Genomic DNA, 15,521 nt, shown 5'->3' with positions numbered 1-15,521 from the left:
ATTGTTTGCTTACCAATTTCAGCAAAAACTGCTACTTCACTCTAGTATAGTAATCATGTAATACTGTTAACAAGATCTTGTTAGAACATTACTTTCACCTAATGCTTTTGTCCACTGTAAAATAAGGGCTTCTGAGTATGTTAGGACACAATTGTTTAATTATAAATAATCTTGTATGAATTAATAAAATATCCTTGATAAAACTGCAAAATTTTTCTATTGACATATTGAACAATTACTCTACTTGAACTAGCAGTCTTTGTAAGCTTTTTAGTTTTGATGATCTGTAGCAAGAACAATTCCATAGTGAAACTGTGATATTTACACAAAAGTTAATCTAGCATAATTTTAGAATCAAAGAAAGAATTTTTGTTTAAGTAAATAATTGAGACAGCAAAATTGGAGGTAAAAATAAATGAGTGCAAAAAGAAAAGAAATGAAGTCTACTAGTTGTGGCTAGATTTAGAGAAAAAATCCTCTTTGACAAGTGTAGGGGCAGCAGATGAGAAAGATTTAAATAAAATAAGCTAAATGGTTTTAACTGCCAAAAAAATGAAGCGGGATGCAGACCAAATGAAGGAAACCATATCTTAATTATATGAAGAGGTTGAAGTGCTAATAAAGAAACCCAGAAATATATTTTAGTACATATAATAAAAAGTTTTTTATTAAGCTCTTTATTCTTTTAGGGTTTTAATTGTAAAATTTTCTTATATGTTGTTTTGTTTATTTAGATACATTTATTTTAGGAAATGCTAAAAAAATGTGTTTTTTATCAGACAAGCTGTGTTTATTAAGTAAAATACAAGTATTTTGCTGATAGAGCTGTTTATTGCAAATATAGCATTCATACACAGATGGTTCAAGTGATGTAATGGAAGTTTGATAATTGAATTCAGCAAAAAAACTGTTGTTTTAACCTGTATTAAAATTAGATTGAAAGCTTAATATAGTTTCAAGTGTTAGATTATTTATTTTAGAATAAGTTTAAATTTAGATTTTAGAGTTTAATTTAGAAAGCCGGAATTTTTTTTTCAGTTGATGTGTAGCAACCCTGTTTTAGTTTGCGCCTCCCATGAGGACCCTATTGTTGCCTCCAACTTTGACCGGCAATATCTCAAAAAATATTTTTAATTTTAAAAATCTACAAAAAGCGTCTTGTACCTTAGTAAAAACTATATAAAATAAGATCAAATTGTAAAAAATGTTTTACCCTTTCCCCCCTATGCCCTTAAACTATCACTAGCATTTTTAGTCTAATATTAAATTATTATTAGGATAAATTTTTATTTTGTGTAAAAACATATATGTTTTTTATATAGATGAAATATTGAAAGTAGTTTTTTTTATAAAGTGTTCAAGTAAATGGCTACAATAGGAATTTTTCTATTAATGCATGGAATGACTACTGAAAACTAAAGATTTTTTGATTAGGAGTAGAAAAGTTTTGAGTCTTGTCTTAATTAAAATGAGCTGTTGAATGTAAAAAGTAAGTTAATAGTATAAACTGTAATATAAGAACAAAATTTAATTTTTTTTTTAAAGCATGTGCTAGTAAACTGTACAATTATTTTTTTCTAACTTGGTACTATCAACTTATATTCAATTTAAAAAATTTATTAAGTCTTATAGGGAATTTTTTTCTCCTTTCTAGAGAATTATTAATTGATACAAAAATTGTTTATAAAAAGTTTTTGATTTGGTTATGAAATATCTTTTGAGTATTCATAGTAAAGTAGGCTCATATTGCCCATTACTCAAGCTAACTCAATCTAAATAAAAGTGTTGAAAAAACTTCTGCAAGCTCAAATTAATTTAAATTTTAAAAAATTAGTTTAAGAAACCCAGGCTGTCTTTAGCTTGCTAATGTTTTTTATAAAACAAAAGACTGATTGAACTCTTTTTTTTCTAAAGTCAGTTTTTTTAAAGCATCAACTGTTTTTAACTTAACATGTTCATGTTTTTTTTGTTTAAATGATATCAGTATAGTTTAGAACTTTTAAAGTTAGTTTTACTTATTACATATTTGAATTCTAATTACAAGCTTAAGCTAGTTTTTGGTGACCAAGCCAACTATTTTGTTTTTATATTCAAGACAGACCTACCCAGTGCTTTAGTACTCTTGTAAAACTTTATTTATTTCAAAATAGTTTTTTTATACATTTACAAGTTAATATTTGTTCATAATGTTTAGAAATTAAAACTATCGTACTATTATTCCAAAAAAGATACTTGAACAAGGATTTTGCACATAAATAATGTAATAAAAAATTTATTTAATCATCACAGTAATGTTGTTTTTTGATTAATATGCTTTTGGTCATATCTATTGTAAGAAAGTTTTTATTAATTAAGTTATGGTTGACATGCCTTGTTTTTAACATGTTTACCTTTTTTGATTATTTTTTTCAATTAGCAAATTCTTAAAGCTACAAAAAACAAGTTAGTTTTCATAGAGCTAGGTATTAAAAAACCACAGGGTTAATTAATTTTTGAATTTTAATCTAAAAATGTTGAAACAGACCATTTTTTTTCTAAAACTTTTCTTATTTTTTGGAGATAGATGTCAACCTTAAATAGTTTAATTAGTAGTATTAAAATAATTATTATTTTATCTTGAAAAAGTCATTTTAAATTTAGAGTAGTAGTGGAATACACTTTTTTATACACATTAATTTGGATTTAGAAATTATTTTTAATGCTTTACACATTTAAACTATTATTGAGATTTAAGGAAATAAACAAGAAGGGAATATTTTATAACCATGTGTAGCTGAAACACAAAAAAAAGTTAACAAAAATATAAATAATTTGCTGAAAAATTTACCATATGTACTTGCTTTCTTGATTTTGAATTAACATTTATATCAAAAAACTAAGAAAATTGTAGTTTTAGTTTAAAATATATTTATCAAGCAACAACCATCTTTGATCAGGTTTTTTCTAAATGTTATCTTTTATAAAAATATAATATTTTAAAACTAAGTTTTAATAACTTTATTATTTTGAAAAATATAACATTTTTTACTTGTGGTGTTAGTTGATAATATTTCAACCTTTTGGATAGTTTTTATCTTAGTAACCAAATAAACATTCCCAGAAAGTTAATAGACTAAATAATATAGTATATTTTAAAAATTCAAAGGGTGTAGAAGGAGGTATGACAATAGAATGAAGTTAGTTTAACTTGATTGACGCAAGTTAGGCTTATTTTAATGAGTATTAAATTTTACATACTTATTAATTGTTCAGGGTTGTCACACACTAGGCTATTTAAAAATTAAAAAACTCAGACCAACTTAAGCTAGTTTGATTTTTTTAAACTCAGGCTTATTCTATTATATGCAAAACTCCAGCTAGTTTTGATTTTTTTCCTAAATCTCTGGCTAGTTTTTTTGACTTTGTATTTTTTATTAAAAGTAATGTATCTTTTTTATAAATTTAAATATTTTGAGTTAATACAGTTCATCAACTTTTTACACACTTTTATACTAATACCAATGTCAAAATACAGCTGTACTGTAAGTGTTAATAAAATGGAATCATCAAACGACGAGCTTGCTTATGCCACTGAAAAAGTCTCTTGGGAGGGCAACTGCCAGCTATCTCTCAACAGAAGCGATGAGAAGTTTGAAGCTTATGTCACAGTTGACGACAACAAGGTCACAATTAAGCTGAAGAAAGATGGTTACTGTTTTAATTTGGAGTACAAGCAAATCGTGTTGCAGTGCGTGAACCCACAGCAAACTGGCTTGTACATACAGTACAGAAAGGAAATATGCCTGCCGTCTTGCTATGAACTAAAAGAGGACTCCAGCACTGACAGTGACTCTGATGAGATGGATTCCGAAGACCCGTGCACTGAAGTGGATCTGCTGCTTGCTGAGCCGGACATAGTGTACAAGCTGATGTGTGACTTTCAGGACCTGCACCCGGACACTGATGACGAGGAGGGTGATGAATTCGGACCATCGAGTTTGCATGGACATGTTTGCATGGACCACGAGATCACCATGATGTCCAGGGATATGATGGGAGTTGAAGTAGAAGTTGGCCAGTTTGACGATGCTTGAAAGTTGCATTCCAATTATTTGGAGCTTGCTGCTTGTGGTTGTACATTTTTTTCAATTTGAGAAGTAAATTTAGTTTAATTTTAAAAGTTTTAGTTTGATGGTACTGAAAAATTTAATCATAGTTAGATAATTGTGCTTTTGTGTTATATGTTTTTTCAAGTATTGTGAAAATTTTCAAAGATTCTTTCAAGAATTTGTTTAATTATGTAAATGTTGTTTTATTACTTTTCTGTTTCAATTTTTGCTCCAATACATTTTGTTGTTTTCTGTTATATAAGTAGTTTGCTATTTTCATATAAAATGCAGTTTACAAAAACAGTTATGTTTTGAAATAATAAATGATAAAACACATACTAACACAGTTTCTTACATACATGTAATTTTGTTTTCTAACAACGTTTTAATTTCATAGGGTCCTAAAACGTATAATAAAGTTAGTATTAAATTAAAACCTGTTAAATAGTTCTTTGAAAATTAAAAAGAAAAAAAAAATAACCTAGCAAAAAAATATTTTTTATCAATTGTAATTGTTTAATGAAACTATATAAAATACATAGTACTTATAATAAGTGGTACATGATACTTGGTATTTATTTTTAGCACTTCTATTTTTAAGTATAGAAATGTCGCAGCAGTTGTTTGAACTTACCAGAGACTTCTGGGTGCATATAGACCAGCAGAGAGAAATAGACAAAGTTCAGTATGAGTATTTTGAATCAGAAGTAGTCGACAAGTCAGTTGAATATTAACATAGCTTAGTTTCACTTAGTTTATCTTAAAGAAATTAAGGCTTTTTTAACAGCGTGCAAACAATATTTTCGTTGAAAATGTTAATGAACTTTTAATGGGTTAATTGCATTTTAATTTGTATCGTTTTTGGCTAGCTGAATTTAAAGTTAGTTATTTGTTTATACTGTACTTAGTAGTTTAAAACTTGAATTTAATCTAAGCCTATAAATTCACTAATAATGGAACACTTTTTTAATTTTCATAAGTTTAGGTATGAAATAGTAAGATCTAAAAAAAAATATTTTTTCAAAATAATTTCTATAAACTAATGTTTAAACTTAAACACTAATAATATTTATAATTTTAACTACATAGTTTGCATTCTTGCTTAAAACGAATTATTTACTTTCATACAGGGTTGCCACAAAGTCAGAAATATTATAAATATTCAGGAAAACAAAAAAATTATCTAAAAAAAAATGGATTAAAAAAAAGTTCGGAAATATGATTGAAGCATGCTCTTTTAAGACAAGTTACCATCACTAAAACTGCATTTTGCTAATGTTGTTTTCTAAAAAATATTGCTTTTGCAGTTCATCTTTTTTCAGGGAATAAATGCATTTTTGGAATAAATTAAGATATTTTATGATTTCACTTGTGTATTTACTATGTAGTATAGAGTAAGTTCATTATTTATTTTAAGGTTTTTATTTGGAAATACTTGTATCGAAAACTAATACTTTATGTATAGGGTTTTCAAACTCAGACTAATTATTGTTTTTATTTCTAATTCAGTTTAAATTACTTACATAAATTTGTTGAACGCATTTGATTTTTAATTTTTTTGAAGCCAAAACTAAGATATCTCAAGGACTCTTGGCTTTCTAAAACAAATTTCTGAATGGGCTCATAAACGATGATGATATAATTATTTATAATGCAAGTGGTGTTCATTAGGGTAGAACTATAAATAAGGCATCCTTTCAGCTAAAAATTTATTACTTTTGGCAAATACCACAAAAATACCATGTGCAAAGTTTTTGACGTTTCGAAGAAACTTTCACGTTTGCAGAGTTCAATTTTCTTAAGACCACCCCAATGCAAACTGTATAGGACTCAAAAAATGAATTTTAGCTGGATTTTTTTTACATGTGGCAATTATCACAAAAACATATAGTGCACAATTTAAGACAATTTTAAGAAGGTTTTATGGTGGTACTTCTTGATTTTTGAACAAGAAAACTTAAATTTCAAGAAAACTTACAAAAAGCGATAAAAATTATTTGAAAAAAGTCAAGAAAGTAAAAAAGAAAAGTAAAAAAAAATAATGTTTAGCTCTTTCTGTGGCAACCCTGTTCATATCTTAAATAAACCAATACTTAGTCTTATGTAGTTATACATAAAGTGCATGTTTAAAAAGAATGTTTTAAAATATTACAACAATAGAAACAATAGAAAGTTTTAAAAGATTAAAGCATCTTGCTACTACCAAAGTAACAGTTTTTTTTTAAATTTAGTTTTATAACCTTTTGAGGTAAACTATAAAAAGGTTGCTTCGTAAAAACAACAAAAAATAATACTTACCGACTAAGTTAGGTAAAACTACTAAAGTGTTAAAACTTTTTTGTACTTATACTACCTTGTATTTTTTTATTTTTACCGTTTAGTTCATTTAATAAATTACGCATAATATTGTACTGATAAAGTAAATTTCCTACCTTTCATTTATAAGTCTTAATTAGTTGTTATACTTCGTCTAAAATAGTTTAATGAACGAAATAAGTTGTAAGGATATTCAGGATAACAAATTATGTTCTTTTTGATAAAGTATAACATCAAAACAGAATTCACTTAAATTTAAAAAAAGTATTTTAAATAAATTAAGCTGTTTTACAAGTGCTTCTTCATGTAAATAGTTATTTGTTTTATTATATTGTCATAATTAACTTGTATTAGTAGTGTTGTATGTTAGTATACTAATATAAATGGATTAAAAGCGGCTCTTGGTGTCTGTGACCCTGCTACTTCACTTGATTTAAACTTTATCAGCTCAATTGCTATATTGATTCTATGGCCATCAATATATGTACTACTGAATTATGTTCTGATGCGTAGAAGAACTAAACTTTAATTCTCTCGAAAGTTTTAGTATGTCTCTATGTTACCAAAACACAAGCTAAAATGTCCGAGCTGAAACACTGAGAACCAGTTTGTTTTTTAATTGCAAAATACATTAAAACTGTTTTTTAATTCCTTAATTAAACGTTTCAAACAAAGAGAATTTGTACTTCGCATAATTATATTTAAACACCCAAACTGATCACGCTGCACAAATTTATACTCCCGCTTGTTTCACCATGTGTTTTGTATTGTAGCTGAATAACTTACTCCTAATTTTTTTTTATTTGCGCAACACTGTTCAGCTGATAAAATTAAAAAAAAACTTTTTTAATAAAATTGTAGCTAAATAATCTGCGCACACACGTTTTCTTATTGAACTTTTTTATCTATTAACTCTTATTTACGTTTGTTGTGGAATATACCTTACAAGCATAATGTTTTTGTAAATATTAAAATAAATATATAATTATCCGACGAAGTTTAAGTATCGTTATAAGTTAATTGATTTTGTTGATGTTAAAAAGAAAATAACATGTGATCAGACTTCAAGGTATAGTATTTGTTATGTAAAGCAGAGTAGTTTTTTTGAAAACTTAACACATCCTCTAGAATAATTACTGCAACAACAAGAAACTTTCAAAACGTTTGTCAACTTTATTTCCTACACTAAAGTTTAAATAAACTACTCAGTCCTTCAGACATATAACTCGCCAAAATGTGTATGTTAAGTAAATTAATTATTAGATTAAACTCTGAAACTAACTGAGAAAGTTTATGTTTTCCTTGATGGCAAATTTACAGATAATAGAAACACAAAAGTACATAGTTGAATTTTATTTCAAAATATAAAACTAAACACTAGTAGAAGCTGTTTTAGTTAAGGACTTGTTATTATAATCAAAATGTAAATATAACATGTAACGATTAATCCACTTCATTAAATAGCTATAACTTCCAATAGATTAAAATTGTATATATAAACGGAAAGGACAATTTAGAATTTAATTTTGTATCTCTGCTTAAATTAGGATATTTAATAAAAACGAAGTATTTCCTACTCCTGTAAATCCTACACTAAAATGTCCCTGGAATAAAGTTAAAAGTAGAGTTTAAATATAAACTATTCTTTTGAAAAGCTTAGTTTAAAAAACAAAGAACTATATTTAACTGTTTAACTTATATACTAGTTCTGCTTTAAGTATTTCAGGCACTTTATTTAACTTTATTTTTGTTTTTGTAAAGTATTTTTGTTTAATATGATACTTGACAGTCCACAACTTGTACAATATTTACGTTGCATTACAGAAGGGAGTTAATAAAACAGATTGAAGATAGAATAGTAATGCTAGTCAATCAACTTGCAAATAGAGAAACACCGTATTTTGAAATCAGGTTAACAATTTTTATTAATTTTTTATACAAATTAAAAGTTTGTTGTAGCTTCCTTTTTATTTACAAGTCGTTGCTTATAACAAAAGTTAACGTCTTTAAAAAGTTAATTCACATATAAAATGCTTACAGTTAAATAAGAAGTGTTAATATTAAAGTTTCTTTGATGCTAACTTTTATTTCATGATTGATATCAGCAAAATTAAATATTGTAATTCAAAAGATTTATAACACGAATATAATCACAAAGTATGTTTTTTAAATTATTCATAGTTGTTCCATTTTTAAACGCACTATGTACGCTAAAATAAAAGCTGTTTGATTACCGCCTAGTTGTGAAGCATGTAACTTTTTTAACACGCAGAAGTCGTACGAACAGCAACAACATCAGTTACAAGCCGAACGTTGGCCTGGTTTGCCAGGAAAACCCGCATATGACAGTTGTTTCACTCGGTAATAAAAACTCCATGGAAAAATTTGGTGTGTTAAAAGTTTTGAACTTTTTTTTAACGTTTTATGGTTATAACATCTCTTAAACACTGCAGTTGAAAGCTTGTTATTTTTCTTACCATAGTTTTGGTTTACTTGTTTTTAGTGAAGAAATATTAAAAATTAAAATAATCAATCATATTTATTTTTTAATTTCAACAAATCAAGTTAAAAAGTTTTTATTTCATAAAGGATTAATTAAACATCATAATCTACTATACTTATGATTTTTTGGTATATTTAAACTCAAATGAATTTTTAAATTTACTTTACTCTTTTTTTGTTTTCATAGGACTCTTATTAAAGGTAATGTCAATGATATACAAGCATTTGCAACTGAATAAAGTAACTACAAAGAGAGATTTATATTACGAGGAACCACATGTAAGATACTTTAGTGTTTTTAGTATTGTGTAAAGTTACCAGAATAAATTTTGTTGTAGCTTCCTCTAGCGATAAACTGTTCCTATTGTTTTGTTATCTTCTTTACCTTTGTTTATATATTAAATTTAAATTCATGCAACATAAGAAAAAAGTTATAATAGAAAATGAGATGTTTTAGTTTAATGCTAACCAACCTTCAAGTAGAAATATACTTCTTAAAATTTTCAGAAACTGATATAAAACACCCTTAGATTTATAACTTTCAATTATCTGTTAATTAAAAATATGTTCTTGAATAGTTTTTACCATTCAAGTTTCCAACCTTTATTAATTACCACCACAAAATTCTAAAGTTTAACTGTTTTCGAACTGTTTAACACACAATCAACAAAAACAAAAAAATCATTCATTCAATTCTATCCATCGGAAGTACAGTTTGTCACACGTTTCAGCTGTTCGAGAACTAATAACTATCTTTACATCTGCTACGATGATTATACTCATCCGAATTGTAGTAATCTTAACCATTTTGTTCATAAAGTTTTTTAAGACAAAACTGCATAGCTTTTTATCGCATTGCAGCTGTTCAAGAACCAGCGCGTGCTGGACGGGCTGGTGGACGACGTGGCGTGCATGCTGCGGGTGCCCAGGAGGTGCTTGAACGTGGTGGCGACTTCCAAGGGGTGCGTGCAAGGCGATCTGCAGTACTGCGAGAGTGGCAGGAGGGAGGTCACCGACTGCTCCCTCTCCGCCGCTGTACGTTGGCTTATGATTAGTATTTTGATTGTTGATTTTAAGTTTAATGAGTATTTTTGCAAAGTAACTTCGAATTAATTTTGATTTGAATGATAACGTTTTAATTGTCTGGTGTTCAATGTATGTTTATTAGAGATTGATTACTTTGTTCCTTTTAATTTTTATTTTTGTAGCTTTTTCGCGAAAGAATCTAGTTTGTTTGATTTTAAATATAAAGAAAAGTTTGGTTTATAAAGTTTAAAGAAAATATACAAAGTAAGTTGTGTACTAAGAAAAAAAATGTACTGTCTTTTGGTAAAAGTTAAATAAAACACTTTTAAGCTTTTACTGTTATCAGATTATACTGTGTTAAAGTGAACCAATTGCAATTAGATCGTTTTGAAAACAAAAAGTTTTATATTTATTTTGTTTGTTTGATTTTGTATTTTGAGTGACTTGATATACGAATAATCAAAAATAGTACCAATTTAACAAAAAAAGTAAAAGTTTGATAGAAAGTTTATAACTAATTGCAGGGGATTTTAGTACCAACTTTAGTGGACGAAATCACAAACGTTTCAACGAGAAACGCGAAATTTGTTCTGGTCATCGAAAAAGATGCCACATTTCAACACTTACTCGACGACAAGTTCACTCAAAAGTTTCCTTGCATACTAGTTACCGTTAGAATTTTGCCAGTAGCATAACAATATTAAATCTATATGTACACATACCACTTCAACCAAAAGGCAAAGACAAAAATTAGAAATATTCATTGTTTTGATTTTTTTTTACTTTGGTTGTTCATTCCAGTTTATTAAAGCCCTATAGTTTTACAGTTTAAACATTAAAAGCATGTTTTTGTTTTGCTAAATTGCATATGTTTTAAATTTCTTTAATACAAAAGACTGCTCTTAAAATGTTCCAAGTATTTTCTGTGCAAAATTTAAAATACACTAATCAAAACTTTCAACGATACTTTTTCAACGTAAAAAAAACATTTTCATGACATAACAAAAAATTTCATAAGGGTAAAGGTGTGCCAGACGTGAACGTGAGACTGATGATCAGAAAAATAAGAAATAATTTACACATTCCCGTGTTTGGACTCATGGATGCAGATCCGTACGGTTAATTATATGCATTTAAGATAATTTTTACTTGGTAAATTTTTATAGTTTTGTCTTTTTTTTTAGAAAAAACTTACCAATAAGTATTATTTTGAAAAAAAAGCGTATACAATTAATTTTTTACAGAAATATTCAAAATTAATTATTGTATCGAGAGTTTTTATGATCTTTGATGTAAAATATAAATAAAAAACAAACTGATGGTTTTCATATTTGAAAATGCTGCTTATATTACAAAATTTGTACGTTATATGGTATAAAAGACTTCGCCATGATAAATGCTTGTATGAAGATTTTCTAAATATTTCATATAAATTAGTTTAGTTCTAAATTATACCTTTTGCTAGAAATTTAGTTTGTTTATAAATGTATAACGTTTTCTTAAATTAAAAAAAATGTTCGATTGAAAATTTTATACGTAATATATTTTATTAAGTTTTGATACTTCTGTTGTAATATATCATTGACTGATGATCATGTTTAAACTTTTAATTGAACGTATAAAGAGCAATTTAAACCTTTACTAACTACAACAAACTAAAGTAAAATGTTTTGTAACTTTTTTTTTCTTTGGTTAAACAAATTAACTTTCCAATGAAATATTTATTTAAAACATTGTAAAGTTTGTAAATAAATTAACTTAAAAGATAGTTTTTAGTTATTTTTATACTAGAAAAACAAAAATTAAGTAATTAAAATTAGATAATAAAAATATTAGTTAATAATGTATAACTTTTTCTTCAGGAATTGAAATTATGTTTGTGTACAAGTTTGGATCAAAAGTAAGTTGTGTTAAAATAATGTAAATAACTTACAAAACAAATTAATTTGTTTTAAAAGTGTTTTTATTTGAAAGAATTTATTTACTTTCAGATTATTCAACATTTAAAGCATTCTTGTTATAAGTATCTTTTTGTGTTCGTACTTGATAAAGAAAAAATTCTAACAATGATATCAAAATAATTAAAATCGTTTTAAAAACATAAACTTTTGTATTTCAGTCACAAGTCTGGGATTCAAACAACTTAAATTTACCATTCATGCATTGGATAGGAGTTTTTCCTTCAGATATAAGAAGGTTTTAAAAAACTGTTATTACTAATGTTTTGTAAAATATAATTGATACAAAGTTTGATACTAACAATTTTAAATGAAAAAAAAAGTCAAAATTATCCGAAACTAAAATTGGAAAGTTAACTATAAATTTGAAATAAATAAAATCTCTTAATCTTAATAGTACCAGTGGTGGCGACTAAACCTTGTATAATGGAAAAAATCTGGAATTTGACAATTTAGAGACTAAAAAATCTTGATTTTGACAAATTGAGAAAAAAACCTGGAATTTTGAACGAAGATCACCAAAAAACCTGGAATTTTATAGATTTTTACATGTTAAGTAGAGAAATTTCGATACGACACAAAAATAGATTTTTGTCATTTTTATATTTATTATTATTAAAAAACACATTTAAAGTAACTTTACTGTATTTTTCAATGTTATTATTCTATTTAAGACATTTTTTACCTTCAACTTAATTTTTAACTAAAATAGATCAAAAAACGTGTTATTTTCAAAAACCTGGAAAAATTTTGAAAACCTGGAGAAAGTTTGCCAAAAACCAGTAGCCACCCTGTAGTACATTTTTGGTAGTATTAACTAACTATAAAGTTTCACTAATGATATGTAATTTTAAAGCATCGAAACTCAATGTTTTTTATATCTGTTTCTTAAAATAGTTAGTATTCAAAATTTTTTATTACTTTATGTTTAAGTCGTTTTTATTTTTATTCTACTAGTTAATAAAACCAAATAATAGTTTTTATTTCAAAATTTTTTGATAGGCTTCAGTTGCCGGAAGATGCTGTAATACCTTTAAGTAAAAACGACGAGAAAAAGTTACTGGATATGTATGAGAGGCCGTATGTAGAAGGTGCTATTAAAGAACAAGTTTGTTTTGTACTTTTTAATGCAACTATAAAGGCAAGTGTAGTTATTACTTTTATTAACAGTTGCTACTATCCTCGGTTAAACAGGCATATTTGGTCAGAAAAAATTTCTTAAGTTTATTAGTATATAGAAAAGTTCTTAAGAAATCCTTAGTAATACTTACATTTCAATCTTAAAAAATACATTAATTTATCTTTCTTATTATTCAAGTTTATGTTATTTACCTGAACATTGCTGAAGTCAATTCTAGTTTCTAAGATACAATGTGAAAAATGTTTGAATATTAGCTATTTTGAAAACTAGTAATTACAGTCTTTAAGTAAAAAATCAGATGAAGATAAGAGAATTTATATGATTATATTTTTAATTTTTACGTTTTAAGCTTTTCATTTTTTTAAACGTAAACATTAAAAGATTTATCAAAATTACAATGATTTTATAAAATTTCATATATTTTAAAGGCATGGTAAGTCAAATTTTTGATTTTAGCATACAATTTAAAGATCAATACTTATTAATATCCTAGTTTCTTACCTGTAGTAGTCTATATGTAACTTTGTTTAAAAAAGCAAATTACTGCTTAATATAATTATTATTTAAATACCACAAGCATCTTCAAGTCTTGCATTATTGTGAATGGTTTCTAATTAATTCAATAAAAAGTTTCTGAGTTTGACCAAATCATTTAGCATTATAGTGTTTTAACACGAAAAAAAAGCAATGCCCATAAGTATGGTCAAAAAATGGTAAAAAAAATTATTTCAACATTTAAAAGTTGATTAAAAAGTTATTATGAAACTAAAAAAAAGAAATATTCTCTTAAAAATTTAAAATATTAGATTTAACTCAGATTACTTAATTGATTTTGAAAAAAAAAAAATGGTATTTAAATGGCAAGAAACCTTTTTATTTGAGTATTAAACTGAGGCGTATAAACTTGTTTTAAATCTATAAAAAACAGTAAATCGTACAATTTTAAAGCTATGTGCTTATTTTTAGCTATTAAATTTACTTAGTTGTAAATAAATAAATATACATATACCTATAAGTTTAACTATAACGAGATGAAAAATTTAATGTAAAATGACATAAAAGAAAAATACACTTGAACAATATTGTAAATTGGTTTCTTTACAAAATAAACATAAAAAATAGCTAAAACACTGTCAAACTTATTTTTGATAGTAATTTCAGTTGATGATCCAACTTTTCTGAGCACACATCTGTTGAGAACTTACAAAAATTTCTAAAGTTACCTACAAAAAAGAAATGTTAATTACTAAATGATTTTTTTACTAACTGGTTTAAAAGAATAGCTACAATCTTTTCTAGTATGCAAATAATATATTGTTTATTTTATTGTTAAGTGTTGGACTGTTTTACAAAAATTTTGCACATTAGTAATTTGTTTAACCTGCTAAATTTTGAAGATCGAAGAGATGCTAACCACTAAAACAAAGGCCGAAATTCAAGCAGTCAACAAAATTTCACCTTCTTATTTGGGTGATACTTTCCTCCCAAGAAAGATAAAACACGGCAAATGGATATGATTTTGTTTCAAGATACTTTTTTATATTTTTTGTTTGCAACATTATGTTTTACTTCTTTTAAAGTTTTGATTTGTTTTATAAACGACTTTGTATCAATTATTCTGTAGTAGAGAATTGTGCCTTAAATTTCTAATTTTTTTCAGATTTGTAGGACTATTTGTTACACTTAACAATAACACTTTTTATTCTAATCATATCATTAAAAACTTTAAAAGTATGAACACTAATTATTAAAGCAACATAAAAAGTTTTTTTGAAATTAAATTGAAAACAATTTATGTTAAGTTTATACAAAATTATTATGCTTAAAGGTTAGAAAAAGTTGAAGTACAAAATATATTATAAAAAAATTACACTAATTTTAATCTTCTACTTGATGTTATGTAGATAAAGCCGTGCGTTAGTTAGATACAGATAGAAATAGAACTGTAAGTATATTTCAAAACAACTATAACAAAAAATTTAATATATAACTTTCTTGAAAATACAGTAGACTACCGCTTAAGTACGCAAGTTGAACCCGACCAAAAAGTGCGTACTTAGCACGGGAAGTGCGTACTTTTTGACGAAATAGTATAACATGAAATTTAGTTTTTTGTTTTCTTTCTTACAACTAGCCAGCAAATAATTAAGCCAATAAACTAGTATTTTTAATTTAAATAGTATTTAATACATAATTCTAATCTGAAATCTTTTTAATAGATTTTAAAATGATTTTTTTTTTCTATAAAAAGTTTCTACATTATTAATAATTACATTTAATATAGAAGGTCAGTGTCAATCTCTTCACTTTTCTTCAACCACTACATAAGTATTTAGTTTATTAACATTTAATAAGAGGACAACCTCAGGCCACTTAGACTACTCAGGATTATTCACCTTAGTTTAAAAGTTGTGAAAGTCTTAGGCTAACTCAGCAGGTTGGCCATTCTACCTGGAAACATAAAATAGTCTGGAAAAACTTGATGATTTA

General features: G+C 26.1%; 2 protein-coding genes across 2 annotated transcripts; both read left to right on the top strand.

Moving 5' to 3' along the window:
• Positions 1-1,350: 1,350 nt before the first annotated feature.
• On the top strand, positions 1,351-4,415 carry LOC145846368 (uncharacterized). The gene is made up of 2 exons (XM_082953186.1): positions 1,351-1,489; positions 3,515-4,415. Exon 2 carries the CDS (start codon positions 3,537-3,539, stop codon positions 4,071-4,073), a length of 537 nt encoding a protein of 178 aa, XP_082809312.1. The 5' UTR covers positions 1,351-1,489; positions 3,515-3,536; the 3' UTR covers positions 4,074-4,415.
• Positions 4,416-4,696: 281 nt separating this feature from the next.
• Positions 4,697-14,548, top strand: LOC145839147 (meiotic recombination protein SPO11-like). Its single transcript, XM_082946760.1, has 11 exons — positions 4,697-4,806; positions 8,229-8,315; positions 8,677-8,792; positions 9,094-9,185; positions 9,768-9,941; positions 10,457-10,603; positions 10,951-11,050; positions 11,795-11,832; positions 12,052-12,128; positions 12,893-12,998; positions 14,429-14,548. The coding sequence occupies exons 1-11, from the start codon at positions 4,697-4,699 to the stop codon at positions 14,546-14,548; spliced, it is 1,167 nt and encodes a 388-aa protein (XP_082802886.1).
• The last annotated feature ends 973 nt before the right edge of the window (positions 14,549-15,521 follow it).

The sequence above is a fragment of the Thalia democratica genome, chromosome 1, assembly GCF_965202585.1.
Source record: "Thalia democratica chromosome 1, ktThaDemo2.hap1.1, whole genome shotgun sequence".
NCBI lineage: Eukaryota > Metazoa > Chordata > Thaliacea > Salpida > Salpidae > Thalia > Thalia democratica.
The sequence above is the reverse complement of the archived record's forward strand: the minus strand, read 5'-3'. Positions and strand labels throughout refer to the sequence as shown.

Coding starts and splice junctions, on each gene's coding strand:
- LOC145846368 (XM_082953186.1), top strand. CDS start 3,537: ATGGAATCATCAAACGACGAGCTTGCTTATGCCACTGAAAAAGTCTCT.
- LOC145839147 (XM_082946760.1), top strand. CDS start 4,697: ATGTCGCAGCAGTTGTTTGAACTTACCAGAGACTTCTGGGTGCATATA. Junction 9,942..10,456: donor ACTGCTCCCTCTCCGCCGCT/GTACGTTGGCTT, acceptor AACTAATTGCAG/GGGATTTTAGTACCAACTTT. Junction 12,999..14,428: donor AAGGTGCTATTAAAGAACAA/GTTTGTTTTGTA, acceptor TAAATTTTGAAG/ATCGAAGAGATGCTAACCAC.